The sequence below is a fragment of the Trichoplax adhaerens genome, genomic scaffold (genome assembly GCF_000150275.1).
Source record: "Trichoplax adhaerens TRIADscaffold_21 genomic scaffold, whole genome shotgun sequence".
In the NCBI taxonomy this organism is placed as follows: Eukaryota; Metazoa; Placozoa; class Uniplacotomia; order Trichoplacea; family Trichoplacidae; genus Trichoplax; species Trichoplax adhaerens.
The window spans coordinates 119,310-140,062 of NW_002060962.1; the positions used below are offsets into that span (position 1 = coordinate 119,310).

The 20,753-nt window shown below is 32.9% G+C and overlaps 4 protein-coding genes across 4 annotated transcripts; 1 reads left to right on the plus strand and 3 right to left on the minus strand.

The window, feature by feature from the left end:
* Positions 1 to 5,276: 5,276 nt before the first annotated feature.
* Positions 5,277 to 6,458, minus strand: TRIADDRAFT_32049 (uncharacterized protein; the record flags this gene model as incomplete). Its single annotated transcript, XM_002117072.1, has 2 exons — positions 5,277 to 5,506; positions 6,350 to 6,458. Coding segments are annotated over 2 exons (339 nt in total), but the record flags the coding sequence as incomplete, so codon positions are not given.
* A 5,567-nt stretch (positions 6,459 to 12,025) lies between these two features.
* On the minus strand, positions 12,026 to 12,597 carry TRIADDRAFT_31979 (uncharacterized protein; the record flags this gene model as incomplete). Its single annotated transcript, XM_002117073.1, has 3 exons — positions 12,026 to 12,189; positions 12,279 to 12,393; positions 12,520 to 12,597. Coding segments are annotated over 3 exons (357 nt in total), but the record flags the coding sequence as incomplete, so codon positions are not given.
* Positions 12,598 to 15,447: 2,850 nt separating this feature from the next.
* Positions 15,448 to 16,668, plus strand: TRIADDRAFT_50982 (uncharacterized protein; the record flags this gene model as incomplete). Its single annotated transcript, XM_002117002.1, has 5 exons — positions 15,448 to 15,492; positions 15,680 to 15,777; positions 15,884 to 15,983; positions 16,097 to 16,279; positions 16,549 to 16,668. 5 exons carry the CDS (start codon positions 15,448 to 15,450, stop codon positions 16,666 to 16,668), a joined length of 546 nt encoding a protein of 181 aa, XP_002117038.1.
* An 882-nt stretch (positions 16,669 to 17,550) lies between these two features.
* TRIADDRAFT_61065 (uncharacterized protein) lies at positions 17,551 to 20,221 on the minus strand (the record flags this gene model as incomplete). The annotated part of the gene is made up of 5 exons (XM_002117074.1): positions 17,551 to 17,690; positions 18,143 to 18,302; positions 18,691 to 18,936; positions 19,183 to 19,468; positions 20,145 to 20,221. The coding sequence occupies 5 exons, from the start codon at positions 20,219 to 20,221 to the stop codon at positions 17,551 to 17,553; spliced, it is 909 nt and encodes a 302-aa protein (XP_002117110.1).
* Positions 20,222 to 20,753: the final 532 nt, after the last annotated feature.

Sequence of the window (20,753 nt, forward strand, 5' to 3'; positions counted from 1 at the left end):
GAAGAGTAATCTATTTCACATTAGTTCTTGCTAAAACACAAGGCTCAAGTGTAAGGGTTATATAAGACATACTTGCATGCTATCGAACAAGGACTAAATCTATTATCGATATTCAATCTATGGTTGAAAGAAAGATCATGAAAAATGAACTCATTTTTGTATTTAACAAATAATCTACGTCTCTATTATGATGATGATTATTATTTTTATAATCCATGCACTGTAACGCAGGTAAAATGAAAATTCTATCAAGCAAACTTACCATTCAACTTTAGTACTTTATTTTTAAGTTTAAGTGAAAGTAAATCATGCTGTCAACATTACAGTAAGATTTTGATATGATAAAAATTGCCAAGATTCTTTTAGTAAACATTGATACTAACAGTGAATTACAGCGACAGAAGCGATTTAATTAGGGGGAAGAAAATCAATCGCTTTGTCAGAATTCCTCCGTAGCGATAATATATATGTTAACAAGTTTATTTCTATGCCACAGTAGAGAATTTTAAAGTGTCTTTGTCAAGAAGTACAAGTAGACCTTAATTCAATTGAATTATTCTTAGAGTCTACGTAGTGATTAGTTAATCTAATCTTAACTTGGTTTATATCTTATGAATATAGCTGTTGATTGTAGCTGTAACGAGATCAAGAATCTGAGATTTTGAGCTTTCCTTTCCTTTAGTCTACTTTATTTGGAAGCCCATGCCAAGCGCGATATCATACACACGTTAACGAGACATGAGAACTGTGACAACAAATCAGCTCTAGTACCAACATAACTTTAATACCATATCCTAATGCACGTGAACATTTGTAGCATGTGATCTTAATCTAGTACAGTAGATAAGGTTTAGATAAGCCGTAAATAGTACGATATCTAGGATTCCCCACGTTCTATGGCGCGTACACAACAAGGTAACAAGCAGTAGTTTACGGGACAAGCGATGACTCTAAAGTTAAAATGCTAATTTTCAATCTAATTTACAAGATAATATACTAGGTCAACGAGGGTAATCATAATTTAGCAAGCATTAATTTAGTGTACAGCCGTATAAGATGAAACTGTGCCAATGACAACAGCTCTCTGTCCTAAGCTGCCTTCAGTGGTTGGCATATCATGGTAAGCGCCACCATCCTTAATATCGCCAACAGTAGTTGAATCAACTTCTTTCTCCCATATTACTACGTCGTCTAACATAGATAAAAAGACACATGCTATTATTATGATTTATACATCAACTATTATTAAGTATTGGTGCTATTGATATCGAGACTATCGCGAATCGATCGTGAAGTAAATGCAGTAGTGTAATGAAAGTTAATTTTTAGAATTCTCCTTCTAATTTTAGTAACTATTGTAAGTTTAAAAGCAACTTAATTTGGTACTACGGTAGATTCTACCTAGTATTTTAGTATATCGTAAACCCCGACCATTTTATTCGGTTTAAGAATTTAATGACATACGATAACTTGATTTTGTTTAAGAGTTGTACAATGTGAGATTGTAAACTTAGCTACGGTATATATTTAGATAGCACACAGCAATCCTGATTAAAAACTAGCCGGTAATTTTGATTAGAACTTACATTAGAAACGATATTACTTTATGATAAAATACAGTAGAAACCCGAACGTTCTAAATAGGGTTTTAATTTAAGAGTAATGATCTTTTATGATGTTTTATAGTTACATTTTGTATACTGCAAAAAATACTTTTTGTACAGTAGTTAAATTACGATTAACTATTATTAATTTAGTCATTTGGGAATCTAAGGTATAATTTGCTTTGTCATATGTGTTTAATTGCTAGTTTAATTTGAATTACTTTAGAATGGTAAGACAGTAGTCTGATACTACCTACTGCTCTGCGTAGTAAATAAAAGGTGACATAGTTCAGTAGTTTAGTAGTTCAAGATAGAGAAGGTGAAGTTAAGGACTTTCTGAATTCGTAAGTAAACCGTAATTTACGCTGGTAGTTTGATTGATGAAGGCAGTAATTCTGTCCTTTTGTAATTATCAAGTACAGTTTAATATGATTTTTAGACATTTATTATAATAAACTGGTATTTTCCCCAAATTTCGTTGTATTGGAATTAAAAAGTTGGTAGTTTTACTCTAAATTTTCGTCTACTATTACTGTAGCATGTATGCCTACGGTTCTTTTCCTTATCTATCTACCTACTATTATTTTTAGATAACGAATACTAGTATTAGATTATTTTGATTAATATCATGTTATTTTTCTATAAATAGGTATAATTAGTAAACAATGGAGCAGTATTTTGTGCTTCCATTACCTGAATTATCACTAATATCATTACTGCCATTTGCAAATCAGTTCGGTAGCTGCTAGATATGCACTAACAATAATTTTACCTTATATCGTGCAAAGTATCAACTACAGTACAGGAATAGATAGTAGAAGAATATTTCAGTCTGATATGAAAGTATCAGTATCATTGTCGCTATTATTTAGTAAGGTAGTCATTCAGGAAAGCTGCAATTAGCAAGGCATAGACAATAGAAGAGTAATTATCTGCGATGTCAGTAAAGATATCAAATCGCCGCCTTATTTTTAACAATCAATTAATTAGGAAGCTATAATTAGCAAAGAATAGACAGTAAAATAGAATTTATCTAACTTTGATGTCAGTGAAGGTGTTAATATCATAACCATTATATTTAGCAATCGGCTAGAAAGTTGTAATTAGCAAAGAATAGATATCACCGATGTCAGTAGAGATATCAGTATCATCATCGCGATCATTAAGTAATCGATTACAAAAGTTGTAGATGGAGAAGGCTGTTTATGTTTAGCAATGACGAAGGTATCAGTATTACCGTTGTTTTCATTTAGCAGTCAGTTAGAAAGCTATAATTGGCTAGAAATACGATACTAGAAGAGTGCGTCGTATTTATCTTAAATGTTAGCGCAAGTGTTAGTACGATCATCGTATCATTTAGATATCAGTAAGAAAGCTGCAATTGTCGAGGAATAAACAGTAAAAGAGCATTTATCTACCTCCGATGTCAGTGGAAGCATCAGTAATGTATCATTATTGTTATCATATAGCAATCAGTTAGAAAGCTGCAATTGGCAATAAATAGGCAATAGAGTATTTATGCCTGATATTTACGAAGGTATCAGTATCATTATCGTTCTCATTTGTCAATTCGAAAACCTACTATTAGCACGTAATACTTCACTAAGTGCGACTTAGAGCTATAAAGTACGTATTAGCTGAGGTAGTAAGATCATCAAATCATTAGTTGCATATCACCATCACTTATCATTTTGCTATCAATTCGACTAGCTGCATTGCCAGAAGGTAAAATAGATTATTAAAGAAATAAGTATCAGTGCTTATTATTTTGACTCGTCCAGTCATCATCACTACTATTCTACTCATAAGAATACTATGACATAATTTCTAGCATTTATACACTATATAATAATCCGTATTCAGTCTTTACTCCACGATCCATTCACCCTCCCTTCTAATGATCAAGCGACATGTATACTTTCCGAAGAAACTTCTAAATAGAGTTTCTTATTAACTATACAAAAATCAAAAAATTATAGCATTCTCTCACCAATTAAAAGATCTACATCCTGACTTGAGCTTAAGTCCGGCGCCTTGCCAATAATTAATGCTGAATTACTGTCAGCAACATTAGTAGTACTGCCACAGCTTATAGCAGGAAAAAGGCTTGCAGTACCATCCTTATAGATTTTAAGATCTAATTCAAGAAAAGAATATCAACCGTAAGATTGTTTTAGCAGTAATTCATAACAATTTTTAGGCCAACCAATAAATTAGTAGTGAGTAAGAATAAAGATTCTAACAGACTACTTATAGAGGATTAGTATCTCCTATATCTAAATCATAATACTGCAAGCTGTAAAAAATACATATTAGGAATTGCACTTTTCAAAAATTGAAATCTAATCGCTGCTGTCGTTTATCGAACGTTATGTTTACGTACCATTTGTGGCGCTGTAGGTAACAGCAATATGAGTCCAAGAAGTAAATGTACCTAAGACAAAGACTGCACGACAAGAGTCCTTCAATTGGTATATAACCTCTACTTTTTGCGAACCTGAGACTGGCTTAACATATTTAATGTCAAAGCCACGATCAGTAGCCGTTGGACTTGCATAAACATGACTGGAGAGTAAATGTTGTGGAGTGACAGTTGCATCAACTACTTTAAACCAAAATAGTGCTGAAAACCCGTTACTGCATTCGTCCGGATCGACAACACATTTACCAGGGTGTGAACCTAAAAGAAATTACACTATTATTTTTGTCGTTTTTTTACCCTTCTAGTAAATAGAAATGGAACATAGACCCAAGTTAAGTATCGTGATATCATTTTAAATTAAAACCTCTGATTATTTAACCGAAGATTTCAGATCAATTGACGATTGGTCTGATGCATTTCTTTCTAGTCGTCATAAAGTTACCATAGATTAAGTGTACAAACCTAAGTCAGCATAAGCATAAGTAGTCTGTAATCGGAGTGCATTGAGTGTATTGCCAGCATCTAATCCAAATTTGAAATTGGTGTGAGAATTATCAGGGCCTGTTATTTCTGTAGTTCCTACAATAATTTCATCAACTGCATTAATTTCATCCATGGGCCATGAGTACGGTGTTTCATCTAAAGATCATTAGAATAATTGATATTAATTTTATTTCAATAATGCTCGTATTTTTATTATTTAAGTTCTAGACAAGTAAGTAGAATACTATCAAAAGATGACGATGAGTTCCCGCACCATATATTAAATATAGAATGCCATCCGCTAAATATTTATATTAATTTTCTTTTATTAATTTATTATTCTTATTTTAAGAATTCCAGAAAAGCAAGTAGAAGGATATCAAAAGTGACAATGAATTGTCATATATAAATTAATGAATGCTTATTTTCTTTATTATATTTTGACATTGACTTTATTTCACTACTATAGTATTCTTGTTGTACGAATTTTAAACGGGCAAATGGAAAACTATCAAAAAGTAACAATGAATTACTGTATCGTATATAAAATATTTATTGCTTATATTCTTCTTTGTAGTATCGTTATGATCGCGAAATAACTATTAAGCATTAACTTTAATTCGATTTAATTCGTAAGATATTGTATATCAGCAATATAAAATCTTGTTATGTTAAATTAAGCGAACTTATTATCAAGTAATACTACCATAACATCGATAAGAGATGGTTAAAGCTTTTGCACTCATTCCATCTGCTATGTATTCATGTTAACAACTACTTGACTCACCGTAACAGCCATACATCAAATTGATCTGGGTATAATCTAGAAAGCTACCACCAGTACGTTGGCCGAGACTTGCAGTTGAAACATTTGGATTTATTACTGTAGACACACCATCGGTGCTATAGTCAATTTTGCCATAGTGCATAACGGATTGATAGTCATATTCAATTCCAAATGGGTCTGCATGTTGATTAGCATGTATATCAAAGTGGACTAAATTGGCTAAAGAAGCAATAAATGATCAAAATGGTGAATGAAATTGCATATCATGAGCTAATATTCCTGTGTTAACTGCATAAGCTCTATGAAACGCGAACTACTGTTCTAAAATGCATTCCTAATTTTAATTTAGTAAAGTTATGGTATCGTCAAATTCTCTTTCTTTATACTAAAAAATATGGTCTATTCGATTAATTGTATCGCATAGGAGACGAAAATTACTATAGTACTATGGGGTCTTTATTTCAGTAACCGTGGATTAAACTTAATTATGATGCAATCTTTGAGAAATACTTTGCTCCACATTCGCGTTATGTTAGAATAAGCACACTATAACGTAAAATGGAAGTAATTATAATTTCCGTATGATTTATCATTAATACGATATTCCAAGATTAAATTTAGTACATACTTTATGATTATTTATATAGTACTAGAAGAAAATCATCTCAGAATATAACATAAATAATCCATATTTCCATATTCTTTATTATGCTTAAGATTTCAGGGTTTTTTAATAATGCATATTTTATGCTGTAGTCACATTATGCTAGACGAAAATCATCTCATAACGTAAAATGAAAATAATGCCAACTCCCGCACTGTTTATCATACTTGAAGATTCCAAGACTTAATGTATATTTTCCATTTATATTGCGTTAGAAAGGACTTATACGCAATATAGAATACAAATAATTTTAATTTCTGCCCGTTATATTTACAGATCTACTATCAATAGGTATCGTTGCTGATAAATTATCGTTAAAAATAATTTATATGAATTCGGTAACAAGATTGCAAAGTGAGAAAATCACATTACTAATATATTCAACTTACTTGAATCTACTTTGGTAGTATCAACTGATACATAAGAATTGCGGTCTAATCGAGAATGAGTATGGTGCAATCCCAAAGCGTGGAAGAGCTCGTGAATGATAATTCCTTCGGTGTCGACACAAAAATTATCTAACGACAACAGTTGTGCTCCACCATGTTTTCCGATAGATGATGAACATCTAAAAACAGATCAAATTAATTTAAGGAATAAGGAAAGGGAACTAATACAAGGAAGAAAACACCTTGATTGAATGCTACAGTGGTGAATTTCCTTTTATCACTAGAGAGTTAATTTATTGTAAAAAATTGATAGCGGCACCGATACTAATTCGCACAGTTATATAATTTACCCAGTAAGAGATCCGATGGATAAGTAATCGACATCGCTACTTAGTTTAGTTGCAAAAGTCAAGCAAGTTTTTGACTCGATTGTATCCATAGCATTTCGGACTTTAGTTTGGCTTGCAGTTGCTATAATCAATCAAATATGCAATGAGAATTCATCAGTAATATATCGAGATATCAATTTATTATTTTATATTATGTGGGCATACACGAGTGTGTCTTGTACTATGAACGCATATAAATTATATGGTAACCAGAACTAAATATATTATAAATCTACTCGTCCTGTACGATATATTTACTGTTATTCTATTCCATTTGCGGTTTATACCGTAACGATTTACAGATCTATACAATATGTTATATAATTTATGAGTCTAGCACCGTAAGGATTTTGATCGTATGCTACTAAGATATACGATCTTGCGTCATTTACATCAACTTAACGGTTCCGATAACTAATTAAGAATTCAATGTCGGTAACGTTTGAATTATCGACCGGAATATTTTTATATCTGCTTATAGGATTAAGATTATTTGATAGCAGAGAAATATCTTCATTATAAATTCAATTAAAAACAGACAATTTAGTATGAAAAAATATCCAAATTCGAGGCTTAATTATGCTAAAAGAAACTGCCGTCGTATATATTATCAAGACGAATATCCGAACTAGTAAAGCAGATATACCAGATGTTCAATAAATAGATACAAGTATTCATAGTCAACAGGATTAAATTTATTGGTTAACAGAGCATAAGATAGTTCGTCATTAAAGGCATTAAAAGAAAATATTCTGCTAGGTATCAGTAATTCATTGAAATAGAAAGATAACCTATATTTGTACTTCGTAAGTACCTACATGATTGGCTAAAGTAGAGATAGATCCTAGCTATTGCACTTACGGTATCCTGTTACGAACTTATATGGTATTGTTGAGCCCCATAGATTTCCAGCAATTCCAAATGTACCTAAGCTGCGCTTCTTCCTAGTTCCCATCATTACGGTATCAGGAACCAAGATATCTCCTTCAATAACATTATTTAGCACTTGTCTCTCTATAAAGGGTTAAACATAATAAGTAACAAGTAAATTGAGTTGATTTACTACTGAAAAACAGTTTTTATGCTGATTAGCTAAATATAAATGTAATTAGTCTGCAGTTCCTTCCAGGCGCATCTTATTGTTTAGGTTAAAATTGACGATATAGAAAATGTTGATTCTCTCAATTACTTCTGCTTATAAGGAAATTGAGCTTCAACAGTTATTATAATTATTATACTTTTAAATGTTACCTGAATTCCCTTCATATATGTTAGCCATAGCAGGGGCTAGAGGATCTAAGATAGGTGGTTGTGGTTCATCATAAGTAGAATGCACCATGTATCTATAGCCCGGATTAGTACTGTACATAAAGTGGTTATAGGGTATGAATTCCCCAGACTGAACTTGCTGAGCTATATTAGCTTGCATAACAAGCTCCAAAGCAAATAAATAATAAACACTCATTTTGCTGGATATTCCATGGGCGGATATAATATTTGCCATATTTGATGCATCAAGAAAAAGAGGTTGAATTACACTTGGATTATTTTTTTTAAGGCTTTTTTTGGCGTAAGTTAATGCAACAAGGACCAAAATGCCGATGGCAATCCTCCAACATGATTTTATACGCATTATGAAATTGATTTATGAAATTATTCTTCGGATCAGAGTAGACTTACTGAGGATTACTTTGCAAACGCAGCAGCTTTCACTTTATAACTAATAATCTTACGAGAACCAGATCGGGGGAAGCGATTATTAGACGGGTATAATCTTATTGCCAGTCTAAGGTACGTAAAATCATTCGTTTGATTCACTTTCTATTTTATCTCTGATATGACTAACTGAACACAATTGAAATATTATATAGTAGCTTTGAGCTCCAGTAAAACTTAATTATTTATTTTGCTATAGTATTGGAATGGTTAAATTTCATAAATATATAAGTTACAGGAAATTACAGTCACAGATTCCATGAATAATTCTATTTAACTATAGGTATTAAACAGCTCCAGACTTGAGGAAGAAAGAATAGATTCTATGTGAAAATAGCTAAAAATATTCGCCAATTACTAATTAAAAATAAATATCGCAGGTGCATCACTTACTCTATTGCTTATACTCTATTATGGTCGTGGCAATAACAGGATTTTCACACGTTCATTTATTTATACTAATGCAGTCTAATAGTAGCTGTCATTTGATTACGTATTTTTTTTTACGTTTATGCTAGGCCATAAATAACTTTCTATGACTTTAAAATATAATTAATGACATAGACACCAAGATTAAATTGATGGACCTTGTTAGAAAATCATTATCGCTAGCATAAGGTTTATTATTTTCGAGATAGTAATGAAATTCGAATTCATTTTTGAGTATTTTAAATGGTTATATGATAGTTTAGACTAGGCGGCATGCAATAGCGATAGATAGGTAATTTACGGTATATTCCACGGCAATATTTTTTGGTAGCTTGATCTCTCGATATATAGAATTAGTAAGACTTGAGCTACGTATTTGCCAGGACATATTTTTATAAGTAATGAATATTTTATGTCTTTATTGATAAATATTTCTAAAGATTTTTATCTCATATTTCAATTTGAGACTTATTGGTATTATCTAGCTTTTAAAATAGCTCTCTCGTTTAATATAAGTTTCATCTATGAAAATTCTACATTTCCAAGTTGAATTGTACATGTTTTAGTTCATAAATATAAAGCACAGATTAAAAATAACGATAAATACTGGAATGAAATCTAACTGCAATAGAGCTTATAGTGAGTACTAATCAAGGATGAATAAATATACGACATCTATTTCCTTAACTAATTTAAAAATGATTTCAGATGACTAGCATTCTTTCGTCGGTCATACCATATATTAATATCAAAACCAAAATCAAGTTTTGACGATTAATATAATATACTAAATTGAGTAACTATAAATGGAATTATACAGCTTATAATAATCATCTTCATATTAATCGCTATTGGATGCAGATTATGACGTAGTTGGATTATTTATTAACGAAGATATTACGGATTCGATGGTAAAGTTTAGTGCAACATCCGAAATAGTTAATAAACCGTAACATCAAATATTTTTTGTTAATACTACGAAGTGTTTACTATATTGAGGTCTAATATAGTGTAATTATTGATATTTTATTTTTAGGATCATTTACTTAATTAGTAAATACATTTTATTACTATTTGTCCTCAATTTTCGGAAAGGTATTTAATTGATTTATTAGTATAAATAGGCGGATTTGGTGGTAGCGAGTAAACAAACTCTGATAATCAACAATAATGCATAAACGCATTATTGCCTCAATAATTAACATATCCCAGAATTGTAATAAGAATTGAGACTTCCGTAAGTGATATTGAGAAAACTAAGGAGGTCATGAATTACGCGACAATACTAGCTAAATTGGAAGAATTTGCCCTGTTGTCGATCTTAATAGGCATAGAAAAATCTTTGATTAAAACTATTGTAAACATGCATATATTGCACTAGATTTAATTATATATACGCGTATGACTATATATTATGTTGAAAGTCATAGAGAGTCGATCTATACTTTAGACAAAAGTTATGATATCATTTCACGCATGTCTGGGTAATGCATATTAAATCAAACTATCGATTTCCATTCATTAAAGTCATTTCCTAGATCAACATTGTACTATACGTGATAGAAGGCTAGCAGTTACTTCTATTAGGACATACGAGTACTGTAGATAGATGCAGTATTTGTGTAATTTAATACCCCTTTAGCAATCCCATAGGAATTAAGAAAAATCACCCAGAATATCGTGTTTATCACTCTACTAAGCATTTATGGTAAGAACTGAGGTGATCCACGGGTATGCCAATAATCTTTAATATCGCTATAACGAAAACAATGTTATTGGAATTTTTCAATGTATTCGATATTGACATTATCATTATATTTAATAATGAGCAATTGGGCTTAATTGCCGTTTAGACAAATGGTGTAAGCGCTTCGGATATTAACTAGTACACGGGTTTAGTTTATTTATAAGAGAGTATCCCTTTTAATTAAACAATACATGTGGCTCTTACTGTTCTGCATGTTAGTTGCCACTAGAAAATCTTTGATATTTAATGCCGATTCATCGGAATTTATGGTCTGGATGATGTACAAATGGTTACATCGACTTACACAGTGGTGTAAGGATATACAAGGTGGGCTCGCAAATGATAACGGAATTGACATAGAGCGTTGGGCTGAATCATGACGTCTAACATTGCTGTTTTCTCCTTAACATTTGTTAAAGTAGCTATATTTTTTGCCGTTTTAAGTCTTGAAGTGGCTAAAGTTTCATAAGAATAAATAATTACTTTAAAATTGACCCAATCATTAATTAAAATTTTATAGTTAGCTGAGTAGCAATGCTGGCGTATTAAATTATCATCTCCAAGTTTTAGGTATATTAGATTTTGAACTGTGTATAGTGTGTAATTCATAATCAGCGCTACCGCTGATATAGAATAGTTATAGTAACATGATGGCATAATTATTGAAACTAATACTTTTAATTATTAATTAGATAAATGTTGAATGCAACCATCTATATTTTAGTGATATTAATACAGTATAGGAAATACACGCTAATTTGTTATCTTAGATTTATTTGGATTATTAACATCAGATTCTTGGATAACCCTAATTTTTGACCATTATTTTTGATATGAATTATCCGTTATTTCGGTGATTCATTACTTATAGCAATAACTTAAATATACATAACGATATGTGAATTTCCAAAGGTCGGAATATGTTTTTACAGTGACCATAGGCATTTTTGACTGACAGAAGAGAAGAATAATAAAGATGCTAGATTACAAGTCGTGTCGATAGAAATCATAATTTCGACACTATAGAAAGATAGTTAATTTAGGTTTTCGCTCTCTTGGTTTTACAATAGTCGAAGGCAGATATAATTAAATATGGATAGAGTTTAACTAAAGGATTACTACAGTGTCATCTTGATAGAGTCAGACGGTCAACATCTGTGTAAACTTGGTATGACTTTCTAATTTGATATATACGAGTAATATCGGACAGTCACTAAAATACGGGTGTGTTCAACTTAGATACTAAACAATAGCCAACAGGAATTCTTCTCTGCAGCCAAAAAAGTAACGTAATACTTAAATTTTTAACTAAAACGTTAAAAAAATGTCTAATCTTCTAAACATCGTTAGTTATTTCTTTCCATGCGACATTGCTTTTTTGATAAGATTCATTCTCTATGGTGAAAGAAATAATGACAGTAAGCTCAGGCTGCGAAACAAGCGTGATACCGCGATGCTCAGGGACATTACCTGTTTATGAGCTTCAGTAGAAATCAATTTCTTATATGGACGTACTTCATCACATCCCATGCCTGGTATCCACATATTCCATTTATGTTCTATAAAATGAATGAGATTTATCTTTTGCGGTTCAAGAAAAGCGTTTCATAGGATATGCAGTACTAGATAATATCGGATAAATCCAAACCTAAATGCAGCATGACATCTTTAACTTCTAACGTATTGGATTTGCGATGCTTAGCGAGAGAGCAAGATCCGCTAACAACGCTTTCGATGAAATCATCAGCTAATTGCAATAAATGCTAAAAATATTAAGAATGATATCAATTATTATTTTGTACGTTACGTCGTTTGAGTATGATCAATGCCAAGTATATGTGGTTTAAGTGAGCATTTTCGTGTAAGATTTTGCACAAAGGTAAAACTACCTCTTCTACATCTTCATCTAATTGCTGGAGAGGATCAACTTCAAGAACAAGTTCTTGCAATCTAGCTTTGGTTAAGACCTAACGAAGGAGAATTGTTATGATAGGATTTGATCTTCGTTAGCACCTTGTTTCTAGATATAATTATTTGATAAAATGTTAGTTACCTCCTTTGCTTGAGTGTTGATTGGATCTTTTGCTGATATTAAATGTTAAATAAAAAGCAATATCGTTCAATAAATAAAATAGTGTTTATCAAGAGATACGTAGTTTGATTAAAGGCCATTAGAGTGTCTTAAGTTTTTACTCTTCTAAGTTAGTAGTCAATATCTAGTATGATATAATGTGCATTGCTATAATTTAGCAAAATGATAAATCAATCATTACTTGTAGTGCCATTAGTAGCTGAAAGATTAGTATTGGATTGTACGCTTTTTAAATTAGTTGCTGATACTGATTGATTCTTGAGAAATACTGTAGGACTAGCAGGTACACTACTATCGGAAGGTGATAATAGGGAGGATGATAGCTTTGTGCTAGCCACCATCGGCTGTTGTGATTGCTTTTTTGATTGTAAATGTTGCTGAGACTGAAGCATTGGAGATTTCGGCTGTATGGCAGGATTAGTACCAACCATGACCGTGGAAGGGGTGGTCATAGCAGCTGCAATTGTATGTGGCGAGACCGATGACGGTAATGGAGCGATTGGTTTATGCTATAATAAAATATAAGATTGATAGTTTAATTCTACATCGTCGTTTACCCATTAATAAGTCTTTATCATACACTAGCTTGTGTTAACAATCCATATTCTGGGGAACCGACAGTAAACATCTAGTAGATCGGGCATGATACATATTAAGGTTTCATGATTTCGTTGATGTTATCAACATGATTAATAGCTATTAGACTAGATAATCTTCATTTGATGGATCATCCATGACAGCACATTAAAGTATAGCCCTACTTTGACTACATTTGATACGTATTAATACACCTTTTCTATTACTACTTTGGACACGTATTAAGGTTTTCCTGATTTCGTTGACGTTATCAATATGATTTACAGACTAAATTAGGCAATCTTCATTGTCTGATGAACTTGCTTTGATAATACTGTAGAGTGGCCTATAGCTCTACAATTATTACCGTTAGTTCTGATTTAGTAAAGTTTGTCAATATATTAATATGCATCGATTGGACTAGACAATCTTCATCATTTGGCGGATCTAGTACACTATTATATTGAAGTGTATCTATACTTTTACTGCTATTCGTTCTATAATCTGATTTTACTGATGCTATCGATATGATTAATCTGTAGATTGGGACTAGGCAGTCGTCACTGTGTGCAGGATTTTCTAAGATAATACATTGATTGCATTCGTTGTGATCCTGTTAAGGTTGCTAATACTATTATTAACACGCGTAGATTTGACAAGACAATCATTATCAATCTGACGGAATTTCTAAAATAATAATACAGTAAATTACAGCTGTGCTTTTACTGCTGTTCGTTGCATAGTCTGATTTCAATGACGTTATTAACATTGACTAGTCGATTGGACTAGACAATTTTTCATCGTCTGGTAGATCTTGCACGATGCTCCATTGAACTATACAGTAGGTTTATTTTTACTGCTGTTCGTTTTAGCCTGATTTGGCTGACGTGAATCGGTATTATTAATACATTGGACAACAGCCTATTCATCGTCTAATACATCGTTGATGATATTACATTGACTTCTAGTTCCATGTTTACTCCTATTAGTACTATAGTCCAAAAGGACATCAGTTAATTACTACCGCAATGCATTGGTTGATTCTTCTTCTCCCTTACCTGTGACTGCTTGTTGTCCATCGTCTTGGCAGATGATTATCCACTAAATCTACAATCCAGTAAGGATAAGAGAAATTCATTTTTATCGATTAACAACAACTCTATTCCATTCAATTCGACAAGATAATTTTGCAATAGTCTATTGCTAAGATTGCAGCGCTTGCACTCTTGAATAAAATGGAGCCATTTTACTTTCTTCTTAGCAGCAATTTTTACTCATTCTACCATGACACTATCACCTCCAGTACACTTTATGCATAGGGTACATCAGCATGGGATACCATGTTGAATAAGGCTCACCTAGCTTGGAAGTGATCAATCTATCGTCTTCAACTGTAGCTTTGATTGGCAGAAAATGGAACTATCTCGTATTTGAAAGCTTGAAAATGGATCAACGATAGCGATGATGGCAGTTAATGACAACTAGATATCCATCATGTCTGGCCAGGTAGGCAATGGAGAGAAGAAGGGGAAAGCAATTTGATTGTATAGTGTATGGAACCGGTCCGACAACTTTAAGGCTATAGTATAGAGTAGAGAGTGAAAAGAGGAATGAAATACAATAGTATCCAAGACCCACTCTGGATGCTGGATGTCGACTCGTCCGTCCAGTCGAGGTCTTGGGTAGACGCTGGATCATAGACAGACAGACAGTAGGCTAGTGTCGCTTTGCCTAGGATATGACATTACTTTTGCGCAGGAATTTCGACTTTCAAGTCTATTGGCTTGGGAACAAGTCAAGTATTGTTCAGCGACAGGATAGCCTATCGAGCAAAAGGGATGTCGGTGTTGTAGGACAGATCATTGCTAATACTAAAATAGTATACCACAAGTACTGTATAGAACAGTAGACTAGTGGTCATCCTGCGTACATCGACAGAGCATGCGTATGAATCGGCACTGGTGCTATGACTACCGTTTCAGCCAGCCGCTCAGCCTCCAGACACTACGGTAGTAGGAGACAGGCAGCACGTTTTCAGATACTTACCTATATCCAACGGGGTTGAGAGAGAAAATTAGCTGCAAAAAATTCAAGTTGCAACTCGAATTTAGACTCCAAGAAGAAGCAAAGCGAATAGATTAGAGAGAAAATGTCTCGGCAGACTCCACGTGTATCAGTAGAAGGAAGAAAGTTTGTAAGTATTTGAATGGTTATCGTTATTGAAGTAGATGAGTTCTAGCAGTGATCTTACATGTAGAATGCTGATGCGAAAAGATGCGAATGGAAGTAGCCATCGCATCGCATACTGGACTTGCACCATGTGAAACTACAGTCTCTAGATGGATACTGGATTGATATTATGTTGCTTCAATTTAAACTAGAGCTCAGAGGTTTTTGCATTAACTTATGGAGCATTGGTAGCGCAACTTTTAAAGGATTATGAAAACGATGATGACGTCAATAAACAATTGGATAAAATGTAAGCATGACAGCATTTCTGTATGATTGTACGATAGAACGCTTTTGGCCTCAAAGCTAGGCTTGAATTTGTCTATGAATGTGTGATTCCATCCTTTTCTTATTAGGGGTTACAGTATGGGTGTTAGGATGATAGAAGATTTTTTAGCTCGAAATAATATTGGTAGATGCCACGATTTTCGTGATACTGCCGATATCATTGCCAAGGTAGGCTTCATCGACATGACTCTTGCACAATAGATTGAGAAAGGTTATTCAACGATAGAATGCAATGGATGAAATGCTAATCCTAGGAATAATCTTCATCTTTCTCACACTAGAATGGCTTCAAGACATTCTTAGGCATTACACCTAATGTCACTAATTGGAGTACAGATGGGAAAGAGTTCTCTTTAATCTTAGACAATAATCCGTTAACCGAATTTGTCGAATTACCTGAAAATCATTCTTCCTTATCTTTTTCCAATATTTTATGTGGGGCATTAAGGGGTGCTTTAGAAATGGTAAATTGATGCAATAAATTTACAGTATAATAGCCTTATCGATATCTAGTGTCTTGCCGCTAAAGTATCATCTATTGCTACTAGAATTAACAAGAGTGATCTATCATTTGCATGACTATTCTGTCATCACTTGAATACCAATTTAAAATTCACGCAGTTGTCATGATACTGTATTACCTCCATGCTTTCTTACCTGCATAAAGTATTGACTTACAATAATTGAATACTGTCAGCACTGATGACTGTTTTCGTTTCGTAACGTACTGCAGGTTCAGATGGAAGTTGAAGTTTGGTTTGTCCAAGATTCTTTGAAAGGCGACGATACCACTGAGATCAGGCTGAAATTTATTAAGAAACTAGAGGATGCCTTACCCGATGGAGAAGATTAATAGGGTGGAGCTGTTTAGCCTTATTGTTGTATTATTATTTCTTCAATTCTTATTTAATATACCATTACTGCATCCTTGTATTCGCATGCGTGTGCAAACACTCTATACAAGATTATACTGTTTATGGGAAAATCTTTCACCTATAAGGAATGTAGACTTGTTACTGACTCATTTCTACCACCACTGTTAAATTACCTGAAAAAAATTTTTGTATTATATGATATCACAGGTTGCTTTTATGGGCATTACTACAGTAGACGGTATCTTTGTTAACGGGTTCTATTTCATAGTTCCTTTAATTTAACATTGGAGTATACAGTATAGTCTTTATGTAAGTAATTTCATGGTTTGTTGTTAATTAATACTACTTATGATAATATCATTTATTGCTATAGTTAAATCCTATTAGTAATCTATCTTACAGCAATTAGCTGCTATAGTGGCATAAAAAAGTTAGTTATACTGTACGCATAAACATTGTGTACCTTTTCTCAATAATTTGATTGAGAACCAGATGTTTTCTCATGAAATTTTATGTTATAACTTTGTGATGCAATCAAAAGACATTTCTCATTGCGTTTTAAAAGTAGAATAGAATTTATTTTCTGATGATATTTTGCATATTATAAATACGTGTATGATATTTTAGCTCAGTAATACAGTAATATACTTTGTTTATTATTCTAACAGAGCAAAATAGCTGTTGGGCTATGATAAATGTGATAAGGATTAATTCCATGAAACAGTTCAGAGATTATCTAACGTAAAGTAATAAAAAATTAGCTATTTACATTGAATTACGCATAAAGAACCCTTCTGTACACGATTATTTTTGATTTTAACTTATGATAAAGCAATGAAGGCATGATTGCTGCATATTGATTAAGCATTAGATTTTTCATAATTTTCACTAGGCTTATGGGCTACGATAGCGTAGTTTACTTTAGTGTTGTCAAGCCACCCAGCATTATTTGTTAATGGATTGTAGAAAATTCCTCCAATAAAATCCACATTTAGTCCGCCTATAATTAGACAATAAAATACAAAGTATATTAATGTATGTGTGCTGGTAATATACCTCTATAGAGCGAGTAGTGAAGTGAAGTGTACTCTTCCTACATACACGTATACTTGTACGGCGACAAACGTAAATTAAAAGTGTTGAATAAAACAAGTAATTTAAAAGGATTTCTACAACCATGGACGACGCGACGCTAAAGTGCTATTTTCTTGATAGTACTCTATATAGCACCTTATTCTTTTATGTTATAGCTTTTACTTTACACATGTTACAGTTATTTTTTCGTAATACTATCAAGATATGTATAACCTCTTACATGGACCGTGACATAACCATATACGTACTGTATATTTGCTGTTTATTTAAGTAAAGATTGTATAGATGAAACAAAATATTTTCTTGAGTTTTGATAATCACAATTGATTTAGAGATAACAGATTTGATAGGCTATACCTTCCTCTAGCTTTTTCGTTAGCTCCTTAGGAGTAATAAATTTCTTCCAATCATGACTTCCAGCAGGTATGATTCTAGAAATATATTCGCCGCCAATTATCATTACCGCGTACGATAATGGTGTTCTATTTATGGTTGTAACAATGTGTTTTCCACCAGGCTGAAATGAGAATCATCGAAGTGGGTTAGTTATCTCATCTTTTCACTTTATGCATAAAATTAATTACTACAGTCATGGATTAATTAACGTAAAGTATTGAATTATATGATTTAAGATAACAAGAATAATAATAGCTGTCTATCGTCTACTTGCTAATGACTATTTTTGCACAATTTTGGAAAGTGTATTTTTAGTACTAAATTTAAGAGTACAGTATTATCTTTATTGTATACCTTTAGTGCCTAATTATTTGATCTAAAGTAGCAATAATAACGATTACATATCGTTTACTGGTAAATTACTATTATTATACGAAATTTTGCTAGCTCGTATTCTTAATGCTAAATTCAGAGATATATTGGTTGGTTTCATTAAATTATTACAATACCTTTATCAACTGACAACAGCTAGATACGAATAAATCTACGTTATCAACGTGTTCAATCACTTCTGATGCAATTACAGCATCGAATGATTGTGCGTTTTCTGTCGTTGTTAGTTGCTCGATTGTTGTACACTGATAAGAAACATTAGCAGCTACTCGATCGCATTTTGAAGCGTGTGCTTTAGCCACATTAATAATTTCAGAAGAGGCATCAATACCTGTAACTTGGGCTCCAAGTCGTGCTAAAGGCTTGAGATATGGCAAAAATTACAATTAACATTGCCAATAAAATATTGTAACGCATTATTTTAACTAAATAGAACATTCTAGGTCAGACTATGTGCTCAGTTAGTAAGAGATTGTAGTTAATGAAGAATATCTATTATAACATCTTTTATTGCACAATATGGATTGCAGTCATGTAAGTACGAGTAGTTTTAATTTATTTATTACTATTCTGGTAAGATTAATAGTTACAGTATAATGAAATTCTACCTCGCATAGGATACCACCACCACATCCAACATCTAAGATTTTGTATCCACTCAATGGTCGAGGTTGATCAATTTTGTGAGACTTTTCATCTCCTAGCAAAGCATCTCTTATAAGTGGAACACGAACCATATTCAATGCATGTAAAGGCATATTTTTATTATTCCACTGCCACCACTTGCTTGCAATATCAGAAAACTGTTTAATTTCCTCCTCATTGGCTGTTGAAGTGTTTGTGTTATGTCTTTGTGAGCTGATATTGACAGGAAATCGGAGTTTTCCTACATTTCTATCAAGATTTATAACAGCAGTTGCTGATTATCTGGGCAATTTACAAACGTGGTATTATTACTGCTAGATTAAGAATCTTCCATTGCAGTGTACTGATGCAGGATACGAGCATTAAAAGTGTACAATCCGATAGGAGGTGTTGCACACTTTGGAAGATACTCCACCGTACTACTGTATCGTGATTGTATTGTCAGGTACGTGTACACGTACTGGCATTTCTCGTTTCTTTATTTGGATGTTTAACGTAATGGGCTAAAAGATGTTTCTGCTTTCAATTATCTACTGAACATCTGTACCTCTCATCCATTTCATTTTGATAAGAGGTAGTTATGACAACATGTTGATGATGTATTACCAGTAGGTAGAAATGCAGAAATTAGACATGAGTAACAAGACTAAGGGATTACGTCATACAAAATTTTGACACTCTTGATCTTCGTCGATAACCAATTACAAATTCTAGCTACTTTAGTGTATTATTAAGTGCATAGTATGAATAAATTGTGCTTTACTACTCATCAACATCGCTATTGAGTTCGATATACGCGTACTTGTGTAGAACACAATCTACATATTGTGCAAATTTTTGTTCAGCTCGCAGATACGCATTACAGTAGATCGATTCTTCCGTTGATTTGTATGTATGAGGGTTATATTCAATACTTTAAACTTACCTGCAAGCATATCCTAGGCGGTTTTTTTGCAAAATAGAATAAATTCTGCATCTACTTTCAGCAAAAAGAGATCCCATAATGATGTAGTACAGTAATACGAGTTACGGCAATTTCGAGGGTTGATCGTTGATCTTTTGCATAGGATTGTTCAAATACTTTGCTGTAGCCCGTAGGATGCAGCCGATTGCACATAGACTTGCTGTACTTTAGGTACAGTATCAACGTACCGCGTTAAGCAGTATTAAAGGCATGTACTTGTGACATTATTTTTGCTAGCGATGTATTCCGCCGGTGGCTGAATAGGGCTAGGTAAGAACCGTTCGCAAAATTTATGTCGCTCCTTGTTGCCTTGAGTATTGCTTGGATCAATCAGTGGATGGTCATGGGTGACATTATTATTGTACAGACTGCTATAAGTGTGGTACTGAGTAAGGAATACTGAGCATAGCTCAGTTCACCCCCATCCGCTTATAATCACAGACTCATACTAAGATCAATCCTGCGCCCATTTCATATGATACAGTATGGCTATCACAGCGCGGTCTGCAACATACTGTACAGGCATCGTGTTTAAGACGTAAAAAGATTTACAGTTAAAAGCTTTTAATA